This window comes from Bubalus kerabau, chromosome 17 (assembly GCF_029407905.1).
Source record: "Bubalus kerabau isolate K-KA32 ecotype Philippines breed swamp buffalo chromosome 17, PCC_UOA_SB_1v2, whole genome shotgun sequence".
Classification (NCBI taxonomy): Eukaryota; Metazoa; Chordata; class Mammalia; order Artiodactyla; family Bovidae; genus Bubalus; species Bubalus kerabau.
This window is the reverse complement of record NC_073640.1, coordinates 62430494-62444450: the sequence shown is the minus strand read 5'-3', so window position 1 is coordinate 62444450 and position 13957 is coordinate 62430494. Positions and strand designations below refer to the sequence as shown.

The 13957-nt window shown below is 38.5% G+C and overlaps 1 protein-coding gene and 1 pseudogene across 11 annotated transcripts in view; one reads left to right on the top strand and one right to left on the bottom strand.

Moving 5' to 3' along the window:
* Positions 1-1528: 1528 nt before the first annotated feature.
* The window catches only part of LOC129631272 (zinc finger protein 665-like), a 33427-nt gene continuing 20998 nt past the window's right edge, over positions 1529-13957 (bottom strand). For all 11 annotated transcript variants that reach the window (XM_055552163.1, XM_055552172.1, XM_055552169.1 and 8 more), the window contains 2 exons: positions 11263-11389; positions 1529-3914 (listed from right to left, as the gene is read on the bottom strand). In XM_055552163.1, coding sequence (XP_055408138.1) covers positions 2170-3914; positions 11263-11389 — 1872 coding nt within the window. In that variant the 3' untranslated portion in view covers positions 1529-2169. The remainder of the gene's footprint in view (positions 3915-11262; positions 11390-13957) is intronic.
* On the top strand, positions 12545-13072 carry LOC129632066 (ATP synthase F(0) complex subunit C2, mitochondrial-like; annotated as a pseudogene).

The following is a 13957-nucleotide window of genomic DNA, read 5'->3' as shown; positions in this document are numbered from 1 at the left end:
CTCCAATACTTTGGCAACCTCATTCCAAGAGTTGACCCATTGGAAAAGACCCTGATCCCGGAAGGGATTGGGGGCAGGAGGAGAAGGGGATGACAAAGGATGAAATGGCTGGATGGCATCACCGACTCAATGGACATGAGTCTGAGTGAACTGCAGGAGTTGGTGATGGACAGGGAGGCCTGGAGTGCTGCAGTTCATGGGGTTGCAAAGAGTGGGACACGACTGAGCGACTGAACTGAACTGAACTGAAACGTGTACAATTGTTGCAAAAGGAAATCCTTGAAACCTTCTCTAAGAGTCTACCCTCTTCCAACAGTTTGGAAAGCTTAGCTGAACAGCTAGCTGATCAATTATCTGTGCTAGACCCTCGAAGATGGCTTCAAAGCATTACACACAGTATTGGATCTGGAACTATAATGCTGATAATTATCCTGGTGATTATATTTGTAATATTCCCATGCCTTTCAACTAAAATTGTTCAAACTAAACAAACTCAATTGGTCAGAGCCTTTTTCACAAAAGTATCTACAGTCATCACCAATTATGAAAAAATAAAAAAGAGCAAACTGTCAGGGGACGTTCAACTTTAAAGGATCCAATATATTATTTTCTTCTTTTGTGTTTCTCAAGGACTCTATTCCTTATCAGTTCCTGGGAAACAGGAACGAGCAGAGCTGCACGCAGTTCTCAGGACTGAGGTCATGAGAAAGAGCATCTGCTTGGATTCCTTTCAGTGACTCCCTTCAGTGACCTTTAACTTGAAGGTAATCTATTCAGTTATGCCCGTCTTAATCAGGATATGGATTGCTTTCTTGGCCCTTTCAAGATTGTTATCTGCTTGGCTTAGTTTTTCCTCAATTTTTTTACTGCCTAAAGCTGCCTTGTATGAAGATATAGAAACATGCGTTTTTGCAAATAAAGCACCCTTGTTTCACTCGAGACTTGGGTCCCCTGCTTCCCTCTTCTCGTCGACTCCAGTCCCCAGTCCCGGTCTACAAAGACTGTGACAGCTCTGTCTTCAATTTCCACAAATAAGAGTAACTCTTCTTTAATCATACATACAACAGTTATTTCTATCCAATGGAGAACATGGCCATTTTCCTATGCATTTTCCCTAGCACACCATCAGTCCCTGGTAACTGTCCCTCTCCTACGAAAAGCCCAGTCCTTTTAACATCTTGCCTACTCTGTTCAAGGTCAGTTGGTAGAACATTATGTTTTATAACAGGCTGGACTATGTACGGAAGGGCTTCCTGATCCTACTGACCATGATGAGTCCTGTCCTAGTTTTACATTATTTTCCACCCTCCCTGTTGCTAATTCACACACACTATTGAATTTCATAATTCAGGCTTCCAGGAAACACGGATGTGAATGAATTGTATCTAATGAAGTCAGCCCCTTCATCTCACTGATTCCTTCCCTGAGACCATTATGAAATGCATGTAGCAAATGCATTTGATCAATGTATCACCAAAGTGAAGATCTTAGAGCTCACCACACAACAGGCCATTAACTGAGAGACTACTTGTTGGGCAAGGAATAGTGACTTTATTCAGAAAGCCAGGAGACCAAAAAGATGGTGGGCTACTGTCCCAAAGAATCATCTTTGCTGAGTTAGAATTTGGGTTTCTTTTACACGAAAAGATCTCTATAGCTTCTCTTCAAATATGGACTTACTGCAATTGCTGAGTACATGAACTAAAGTCATCAGAGACTAAATATAGTGAAAAAGGTAAAGGATTTGCCACAACCACTGAGTCTGGGAAGTATGGCTCCACTATGTTCCTATCTTGTGACTTTTGGGTAAGATCCTTGCCACACACATTACATTGCTGTGTGTTTTCTCCAGGATAAATACTCTGATACTACTGTTGAGATGTGAGCAGTGAGGATAGGGTTGTTGTTTTTTTTTTTTTCCCCACATTTGTGAAATTGGTGAGGAATCTTTCTAGAATGAATTCATGTTCTAAAGACCTGACTAATAAATACATATGTATCTGGCTTCTATCCAGTATGAATTTTCTCATGAAGCCTAAGATGTTGCCAGACTCATGATATTTGTATGGTTTCTCAGTAGTGTTAATTCTCTGACCAAGAGTAGGGTGTAAATTTTGAACTTTGAATTTTGTAGACTTCTAATATATACCACATTCACATGAGTTTCTCTCATGTATGGATTTTCTGATGTTTAGTGAGTGCTGAGACCTGAATAAAGGATTTTCCACACTCGAAACATTTGAAAGGTTTCTCTATATGTATTCTCCGATGACTTGTAAGGTGTGAATTTCGACTGAAGAACTTGCCACACTCATCACATCTGAAAGGCCTCTCTCCAGTATGAATTCTCCAGTGAAGTCGAAGATGTGGTTTTTGACCGAAGACTTTTCCACACTCATCACATTTGTAAGGTTTCTCACCAGTATGAACTGTCTGATGACTTAAAAGGATTGACTTTACACGAAAGGCCTCGCCACACTCATCACATTTGTAAGGTTTCTCTCCAGTATGAAGCATCTGATGACTTAAAAGCTTTGACTTTACACAAAAGGCCTTGCCACACTCATCACATTTGTAAGGTTTCTCTCCAGTATGAACTGTCTGATGATTTAAAAGGTATGACTTTAAACGAAAGGCCTTGCCACACTCATCACATTTGTAAGGCTTCTCTCCAGTATGAACTGTCTGATGCCGTAAAAGGGTTGACTTTCCAGAAAAGGCCGTGCCACACTCATCACATTTGTAAGGTTTCTCTCCAGTATGAAGTGTCTGATGCCATAAAAGGCCTGACTTTACACAAAAGGCCTTGCCACACTCATCACATTTGTAAGGTTTCTCACTAGTATGAACTGTCTGATGAATTAAAAGGGTTGACTTCAGACGAAAGGCCTTGCCACACTCATCACATTTGTAAGGCTTCTCTCCAGTATGAACTGTCTGATGACCAGCCAAGTTTGAGTTTCTGCTGAAGACTTTGTCACATATATCACATTTAAATAATTTCTTTCCTGTATGAATTTTCTTATGTCTCCTGAGTTGTGAGCTGTGAGTAAAGGCCTTGCCACACTCATCACATTTGTAAGGTTTCTCTCCAGTATGAACTGTCTGATGACTTAAAAGGGTTGACTTCACACGAAAGGCCTCGCCACACTCACCACATTTGTAAGGTTTCTCTCCAGTATGAACCCTCTGATGACCAGTAAGCTTTGCATTTCGCTTCAAGACTTTCTCACATATATCATATTTAAATAATTTCTTTCCTGTATGAATTTTCTTATGTCTCCTGAGTTGTGAGCTGTGAGTAAAGGCCTTGCCACACTCATCACATTTGTAAGGTTTCTCTCCAGTATGAACTGGCTGATGACTTAAAAGGATTGACTTTCCACGAAAGGCCTTGCCACCCTCATCACATTTGTAAGGTTTTTCCTTGTGTGCTTTGAGTTCTTGTGTTATTACTGAAGGATTCATAAAACCATTCCCATATATATTAGAAACACTGGTTTGGACACAAGGAGGAATTCTTTGAAGTGGTGAAAATGAGAAACTCTTGTTGACAGACCTTTCAACTTCATAATATTCAGAAATTATCCCGCCAGTTTGAAATATCTGCAGTTTATCCTGAAAGTTAAATCCAAGCCTGTTTCCAAAGGGCTTGATTCCTGCATCCTTTCTATGATGTGAATCTCTTCCATCAGGCACATTTCCATTAAGGCTTACAGGTGTCCCTTTGTAGTTTCTTTTGTCATCTCTCCCCTGACACTCAAAGTCACATATATTTTCCTGACTTTCCCAAAGAGGAAAATGTTTCATTTCACAGCTTTCAGGTCTTCCCAGCATCAATGTTTGGAATGTTTCTAGTTTATCACTGTTCGCTTCAGGTTGTAAATACTTGATCATATGTGTAGGAGAGATATCTACAAGATAAAAAGAATCATAGGTATCCTGCTCACAATAATTCAAAAATAAATGTTTCATGTTGAATATATGTTATACCAAAAGTAATACTTATGCCAAGTTATGAAACACCAAAATGATGACCTTAAGTTTTTAGAAACACTAAAGGAATAGAATTCTTCACCTAAGAAAGCATAACATAAATTCACCATTAAGGTAGCCTAGTTTTAAAAACCATATGCCAAACACACTCACATTGGACAATCTTATGCCAACTCTCAAAAACAGAATATTTTTCTACCAGGACCATCAACAGTTGTCTCAAATTGAAAAGAAAAATATTACACTATCACTGTATTCTGCATATTTACAATACATAAATAAATTCTAAACAAAATATTATATATTGTAACAGTAAATAATCCAAAACCAAGCTTACCCAATTAATAACTATTCATAATTGGTTGTTTACAATTGAAAACAAATGAGAAAATGAATATGACTAAAACAATTTTTTGGAAACAACGTAGTTTTCTAAATCTGCTATAGAACTATGAACCCAAAAAGAAAAGGCATTTTACAACGTTAACAAGTAGTATGTGTCAGCTGTATTGCAGAATACACGCTAAAAGACCATCATCTGTAAATGATACATAAATTAAGATGTAAAATATTCACCGGTTTTCTAACAGCCAATAAACAAAGCAGCCCCTACCTATGTTGTTGTTGTTCAGGCGCTCAGTCGTGTTTGACTCTTTGCGACCCCGTGGACTGTAGCTGACCGGACTCCTCTGTCCATGGGATTTCTCAGGAAAGAATAGTGGAGTGGGTTGCCATTTCCTTCTCCATGGGATCTTCCTGACTCAGGGATCAAACCTGCATCTTCTGCATTAGCAGGTGAATTCTTTACCACTGAGCCATCAAGGAGGGCTAATCTCTAGCCATGCACTATTCTTAATTACCTAGTTTAATGGCACCAAAATAAACTAAATAAAGAGTGCTCTTTGTGTATTTATTGACTAGGGTCAGACACAATATTGCTGAAAAATGTTGCAACTGAAAAGCATACAAGATATAATGCAGTTGAGGTCTGACAGAAAACAAAATTCTGTAAAGCCATTATCTTTTGATTAAAAAATAAATAAAAATTTAAAAAGATATAATATAGATAAAGTCATATCATAAATAATATGACAGAATATAGATATTACCTTTTTTAAACAAAAATACATTTTGAGTATTTACTATAAAACATGTACTACTGACAGCACTAATTTGCTTTAAAAGGCTTGAGGTAAATTAACATGTTTTTCTCTAATCAGAGCAGGGGACACACCCAATTGGTGCACAAAGTGGTAAGAGAACCATGATATGAATCTGAACCTACAGACTGAGAAAACTTATTTGTAAACATGACCACCCACCAAATGAATAGACTAGAAAATATTAGAAAAGAAAAGAACACACACACACACACACACACACACACACACACACAAGGAACTTGGAAAGAAAATGTCAAGGAAGATACAAGACAGAAGTAGTCTGTTTAACTATTATTCAACCATCCCATCTCAAAATGGGTTGTGAGTCATCATGGATGCACAGAGTGATTTAGGTCATGTCCTGAGAAACTTGTTCAATAAATGACCAGACATTATCTTTACAGTGAGAGTATGTAGAAGGTGGAGGGATGTGGTAGGTACGAACAATGTTTCCATCCATATCAAGGTACTATGGGAGGAATGGTCAGGATGAAGAAAGGGCCTGTGTGGAGCATAGGGTACACAGGTTTATGTCAGATATCAGCTTGTGACTCCATGTCTTTGTGAAAATAACTGAGAGCGCAAACTAATATACTGACCTTAAAAGAAAAGAACTGGTTCAGCAAGTTTATGGGCATTATACTATGGGTATGGGACAGAAACAAGAGAGATTTTAAAAGTGACTGTGATATATGGAGAAAGCAGGATAATACCTGTTATACTATTTACAATGTAATGTATCCAACTATGAATTTTGTTAGTTACAATGGAATGCTTATATTCAAGAAAAACATACACAATATTCCAGGTTATTGTGTAAGAATCTTATTAGCAGAAATCAGAAGGAAAATCCAGGAAAAGGCTATCTAAACCTGGGTTCCTCTGTCAAGTATGATTAACCTCTCTATTGGACATTTATTTCATTTCTTCTTCCACACATGTTCATCTCAAGATTGAGGAGTATCAAAGAAAAGGAGGGATTGAAACTGACTCTGGAAGACCTTCCCAGTTACAAAAGCCTTTCTGAGGCATCCAACTCTTTTTTGTAGAAAAAGGCTTTATTCTCCTAGACCTTCCCTGAGTTCGAAAGAGCAGATTCAAACAGTTACTAATACATAAAAGGACATAAAAGGATCATACCATGATCAAGTGGGATTTATTGCAGGGATGCAAGATTTCTCAATATCCACAAGTTAATCACTATGATACACCACATTAACAGTAGAAGACTAAAAACCATATGATCATCAATAGATGCAGAAAAGGTTCTGACAAAATTCAAGTGCCATTTATGATAAAAAAAAAACCCTTCAGAAAGTCAGCACAGATGGACCCTACCTCAACATAATTAAGACTGTATATTTCCAACACACAGCTAACATCATACTCAACAGGGAAAAACTGAAAGCATTCCCCTTAACAACATGAATAAGACAAGAATGTTCACTATTGCCACTTTTATTGAACATATTTTTGGAAGTCCTAGCCACAACAATCAGAAAAGAAAAAGAAAAATAAACAAAAGGAATTCAAGTTAAAAAAAATTAAAAAGAAGTAAAACTGTCAGTATGATGCTACAGACAGAAAATCCCGAAGATGCCACCAGATGACTACTAGACCTCATCAATGAACAGAGTCAACTTGCTGGATACAAATTATATAGAAAACTGCTGCATTTCTATACACTAATAATGATATATCAGAAAGTGAAATTAATGAAACAATCCCATTCACCATCTCATAGAAAAGAATAAAATTCTAAGGAATAAACCTACCTAAGAAGTCAAAAGAACTGTACTCATAAAACTATAAGATGCTGATGACTGATACCAAAGATGACACAAACAGATGGCATAAACATATACCATGTTCTTGGATTGAAAAAAGTAACACTGTCAAAATGACCATACTATCCAAGGCAATCGACATATTCAATGCAACCCTTATCAAATTAACAATGACATATTTCATAAAACGAAGAAAAACTTAATTTGTACCAAAATACAAAAGACTCTGATATCTAAAATGATCTTGACAAAGAACAGAGCTGGAGGAATCATGTTCCCTGAGTTCAGACTACACTACAAACTGACAATCAACAAAGTGAAAGTGAAGTCGCTCAGTCGTGTCCAACTCTTTGTGAGCCCATTGACTATAGCCTACCAGGTTCCTCTGTCCATGGGATTCTCCAGGTAAGAATACTGAAGTTGGTTGCAATTTCCTTCTCCAGCAGATCTTCCTGACCCAGGGACTGAACTTGGACCTGGGTCTCCTGCATTGTAGGCAGATGGCTTTACCGTCTGAGCCACCAGGGAAGTGGTATGATGGTGGCACAAAACAGAAACACAGATCGGTAGAACAGGATAGAAAACCCAGAAATAAACCAATTTACTTAGTGTCAATTATTCTATAACAAAGGAGGAAAGAATATAGAATGAAGAAGTCTCTTCAATAAGTGATGCTGGGATAAATGGAGTTACATGAAAAAGAATGAAATTACAACATTCTCTAACACCACATACAAAAATAAACTCAAAATGTGTTAAACATCTAAATGCAAAACCAGATACTATAAAATTCATAGTGGAAAACAAATGCAAAACACTGACATAAATGTCAGCAATTTTTTTTTGGATCTATCTCTTCGAGTCATGGTAATAAAAGCAAAATCAAACAAATGAGACCTAATTAAATTTAAAACCTTTTTGCAAAGCAAAGGAAACCAAAAAAAGAACAAAAATTCAATTTTTGAACCAGGAGACTATATATGCAAGTGATGCTACCTATAAGGGATTTATTTCCAAAATATACAAACAGTTCATACAGCTTAATATCAAAACAAACAAACAACCCAATCAAAAACTGGGCAGAAGATCAAAACAGATATTTCTTCAAAGGAGACAAACAGATGGCCAACAGTCACCTGAAAAGATGTTTGAGGTCTCTACTTATGAGGGAAATGCAAATCAAAACCACAAAAATGTATCACCTCACACTGGTCAGAATGACCACCATCAAAACGTCTACAAACAATAAATGCTTGAGAGGGTGTGGAGAAAACAGAACCCTCCTACACTGTTCGAAGGAACATAAATTGGTACTGCCACTTTGGAGACTAGCATGGAGGTTCCATAAAGAACTAAAAATACAGCTATCACATGAACCAGCAATTCCAATCCTGGGCATATATCCAGAAAGGATGAAAACTAATTCAAAATGATACATGCACCCCAATGTTTTAGCAGCACTATTTATACCAGCCAAAACATGGCAGCAACCTAAATGTTCACTGACAGACAAAGGGATAAAGAATATGTGGTACATATATACAAGGGAATATTGTGAAGTGGAAGTAGCTCAGCCGTGTCCAACTCTTTAAGACCCCATGCCCTGCAGCCTGCCAGACTCCCCTGTCCATGAAATTCTCCAGGCAAGAACACTGGAGTGGGTTGCCACCTCCACAGCATAAAACACAATGAAGTAATGCCTTTTGCAGAAATATAGACAGACAGGGATTATTCTAAGGGAAGGCAGACAGAGAAAGACAAATATCATAGGATATTATATGTTGAACTGAAACAAATGATACAAATGAACTTATTCACAAAATAAACTCACCAGCATAAAAAACAAAGTTATGGTTACCAAAGGGGATAGTACAGGATGCTTATGGGGGCAGGAAAGGGAGAGATAAATTAGGAGTCTAAATATATACAAACTAATATATATACAAAATAGATACACAACAAGAACATACGATATAATGGCTCAAGGAACTATACTGAGTATCTTGTAAACTGCTGTATACCTGAAACACAACATTGTAAATTAACTATACTTAAAAAGTGGAGAAGGAAATGGCAACCCACTCCAGTATTCTTGCCTGGAGAATCCCAGGGACACAGGAGCCTGGGGGGCTGCCGTCTATAGGGTGGCACAGAGTTGGACATGGCTGAAGTGACTTGGTGTACATGCATGCATGCATTGGAGAAGGAAATGGCAACCCACGTCAATGTTTTTGCCTGGAGAATCCCAGGGACAGAGGAGCCTGGTGGGCTGCCGTCTGTAGGGTCGCACAGAGTCACACACGACTGATGCAACTTAGCAGCAGCAGCAGCATCATACCTAAAAAGAATGGTTAAAACAAAAACAAAAACAAAAACACCTCTTGTGCAGATGTTCAAAAGATGTTTCCCAAGGGTATAAAAACTACTAAATGGGGGAAGCAGTCTATGAAACAAGACATGTTGACAAAACTGAATACCCACCAGCAAAAGAATTTACTTGGAACATTATCTTACACTATAGACAAAAATGAACTCAAAATGGTTCAAAGACCTAAACCTAAGTTCCAAATGTATAAAACTCCTAGAAGTAAATGTGCAGGAAATGTTTCTGGAAATTGGACCCACAAATGATTTATCAGATATAACACCAAAAGCACAGGCCACAAAATAAAACCAGATAACAATAAATTGAACTATATCAAAATTAGAAACTACTGTGCATTAAAGTGCAGTGAGTTTGAAAAGACAATCAACAGTAAAAGAGAAAATATGTGGAAATCATACATCTGATAGTAAATGAGTACAAAGAATATTTCAAGAATTTTAAGACGGACTGATCACCAGTTCCACCATAGGGACCATTTCCCAATCAACCATCCAACGCATTGCAAATACAAAACAGAAACACTAAGAGTAACACAGAAATTTGAACTCAATGATAAAATAAAAAATACCTACAATGCCCAGAACAACAGTGCAGCCAATAGCCTCATAGATATGAGAATGTGAACTTGGACAAAGTTGTCCTGGGATAAATTCCCATACCATTTACAGAGGCTAAAATATATGGTCCTTGATACACATGAACAACACTGTCATGGTGCCCTTGACAGAGTCTCCAAAGCCAGAAAATAACCTGGAAAGATGTATCGGGCTCTCGTGATACTTTCTCTCTCATAATCCTAGAACATACTGACCACTCTACTGGATAGCTTCAAGTGGTGACTTGGTACAGAGCAAGAAAATAACATTAGGAATAGTGTCTCCATCACAGTTTTCTGTTACCTAGTAAATCCACTCCACAGAGACTCAGCAGAGGCTGCCAATTAAACATAGGTGGATTATCACAGAAAGGAAACCAGATAAAGTTTCAGACCCTCAGGAATATATTTCAAAGAAATTTAAGAGGTAAAAGGATACAAAATAAGGAGAATGTAACATCAGGAACAGTTGACATTCCCAGACTGGGTAGGGCAGCACAAGAGTAAAAATAATACAACATGAAGGTCAGATATCACAGCATCTTGAGACGGGACCATGCCCTCAACCTACAGATGGCAAGCTAAGAGCCTATGAGACCCCTGTGCTCCCCTCGTAGGATCTAGGGTCAAAAAGACGATCTCTCTACCCACTCTCCTTACATTTTCCTAAGTAACAACCACAGAGGATCCAATCCACCAACTTGTCCCACTCCTAAACAGAAAAAAACAGCCCTTTTGAGATACTCGTTTTTCTTTATACATTGCAATTTTGTCTACTTTTACATCACTCCCCACTGTCCAGAGCTTTTTCTCATGCTCCAATGTGGAGATACTATTCAGATCAGAAACAGAAATTCTGGGACTCCCCTGGTGATCCAGTGGTTAAGACTCTGCATTTCCAATGCAGGGGATGCAGGTTTGATCCTTCATCAGGGAACTAAGATCCCATATGCAGAATGGCTCAGCAGAAAAAAAAAGTAAATAAGCAAGCAAAAACAAACAAATAGATATTCAGCATTATCAGAAGAAAGAAATCTAAAGTGCTGTGCATTTTTTAAAACACTGAGCCAAAAGTCAAAGGTAGAAAATAGGAAATTGGGTTTTTTGGTATTTTTTTTATTTGCCAGTGAGCTTTCTACATGATTAAGCTCTGGGACAACCTCAGATATGACATGAAACAGACACAGCATCTGAAGAGGGTCAGTTTAACCCTGTGAAGCTGTGTCATGCCCCAGTCACCAGAACTCTCAGATGAAAGACATCAGGGCCTCCCAAGGGGGCACACAGGGAAAATGCAGATACCCAAGGGCAGCTCTGGAAGGAAGTCATCCTCACCCACAGATAGCAGGTTCCTGTACGTCTCCAGCATCACGTCCCTGTACAAGGCCCTCTGAGCAGGGTCCAGGAATACCCACTCCTCTTGAGTGAATTCGATGGCCACATCTTCACAGGTCAGTCGTTCCTGAAATGAAACCACGTGTCACCAAAAGGGCCATGAAAAGTTCTCATTTTCATGCAAAAGACAAAGGGTAGTAAGGGTTAAAGATTGACTTGGTTGAAGTGTGTGTTCTAACAGATCCATGAAGGGGTATCTGGAGAACTTATGGATCTATAATTTTAATTTCTTATGCTTTTTCCTAGTCAAGGCTATGGTTTTTCCTGTGGTCATGTATGGATGTGAGAGTTGGACTGTGAAGAAAGCTGAGTGCGGAAGAATTGATGCTTTTGAACTGTGGTGTTGGAGAAGATTCTTGAGAGTCCCTTGCACTGCAAGGAGATCCAACCAGTCCATTCTAAAGGAGATCAGCCCTGGGATTTTTTTGGAAGGAATGATGCTAAAGCTAAAACTCCAGTACTTTGGCCACCTCATGCGAAGACTTGACTCATTGGAAAAGACTTTGATGCTGGGAGGGATTGTGGGCAAGAGGAGAAGGGGACGACAGAGAATGAGATGGCTGGATGGCATCACTGGCTCGATGGACATGAGTCTGAGTGAACTCCAGGAGTTGGTGATGGACAGGGAGGCCTGGTGTGCTCCAATTCATGGGGTCTCAAAAGAGTCAGACACGACTGAGTGACTGATCTGATCTGATGCTTTTTCCTAAGACCTTATGAGATCCTCCAATTAATATGGATTTTTCATCATTGTTCAAAATCCATGAAATATATAAACATATAGCTCAACACTGTTTTGGCTATACAGAAGTGTCAGATATTATGTTCTACCCAGTGAGTCCAATTCATTATCTAGATGAGGTACAGCATGAGTGGTGTCTTCAGAGATGCCAAAATCCACGGCACTTTTAATGGAAAGGTCAAAATTTTCAGTTTTGATGTTGATAACAGCAGCAAGGACCAAAAGTGTCTAAAGGCTTCCTGTTGCTCTAAATTACTGTAATATTACTCTAAACATTAAATAAGTACTTTACAGGCAAGAACCTGTCATCAATTTAATAGCTCATTAAAGAATGATCTGTTCCCACCTTACAGAAGAAAACCTGTGTCACAGACACTCTGAGAAACTCGACTCAGATTAAGAAGGTAAGAAATGTTACATGAAGCAGCTTAACTCAGAAGCTTGGGCTCAGCAACTGAAGCTTAAGCATCTAACAGTTAAGTAATACAGAGAACATTAAAAGTCCTTTGACAGAGGGCTCCTAAAGAAAACGTGAAAGAAGTCCAAGGTGAGCCTCCTCCCTGCCCCTCTGTCTTCTCTGCAAGGGGAGCAGCTCTCAGGCCTTGGGCCTTCATCCCTTGAAAATGGACAACTGTGCCAAGTTAGTCTCTACCCTCTCCCTGATCGGGAGAACCTCCCCCCTGTTGAGTGATCACTGTCCGCAGTGGTGGTGAAGGACTGGAGACACTGACTGATGAGAGCCACAGCAGCTTGGCAGCCCCAGGTCCCCGGACCATCTCACTTATTCCTAGTCACAGCTTCCAAACCAGTGCCATTTCAAAGGACTCTGACACAGCAGACAAGTTCCCTGCCACAGCAGGGGTGGCTGGGTCCAGGGCTTGAAGTGGGACTGTGTTCGGGAGCTTCATCACTGTTATGCCAGGAACCCTTCTCTCAAACAGTAGCTCTTCTAAGCCATGGGCTTGGCCCTCAAAGGCGATGGGGCTCTTTTGCCTGATGGTGGTCTAGCTCATCTTCTTCACAATGTGAAGGAGCTGTTTCCACCTCCCATAGTTCTTTCTCCTGTGTCTGCCCTGTATGTTCCCTTTCCTGTAACTCCTCAGGCAGCCTGGGGAAAGTGGTGGGCTCAGGGTTTGACAGAAGGAAAACAAATAAATATTGTATTAATATAAAAAAAAAAAAAAGTCCAAGGTGAACAATGTGGAATGGCATGAAAGGTCATTATAGACGTGGATACAGAAACACAACTGTTAGTAATTTACTACTTAAAACACTAACAGGATTGTTTAGAAAACTCCAAGGCCACAGATTATACTGATAACATAATTTCAACTGAAAAAAAAAAAGGTGATATGTAGTTTTTAAATCATGATGTCTTCTATCTAAACCACAGACTTGCACATGCATGCAGGCTTATATATAAAAAATTAACTGACACGAGAGGATTCATCTTTTGACAGATTTTTTGGACAATTTTATATCATCCTTTTATTTACATGTATTTCAACATCTTTCAGACAATAAAAATGTATCCTTTGTACTCAGCTGAGTTTGTCAACAGGATTCTATACTAGGCTACCAAAAGAAAACTGGTAAAAACATTAAAAAAAAAAAAAAAAAGAATACTTGAACTCAATTCATAATAAAATTACCATATACAAAGATACAAATACAATTTTATCCATTTTAATTTACATAGCAAGGCATTAACAGAAGCCAAAGACTTTCTTTGCCTTTTTTTTCCCATTAATAAAACAGTGATTTGAAATTAGAAGAGTCATTAGATTATGACAAAAAAAATTATCACAATAGCAAAGTAAAAAAAACTTCTTGGAGAATTAAAAATTATGGCAAAAAAGAATATGGAAAAAAATATAGTTATTAAGCAAGACT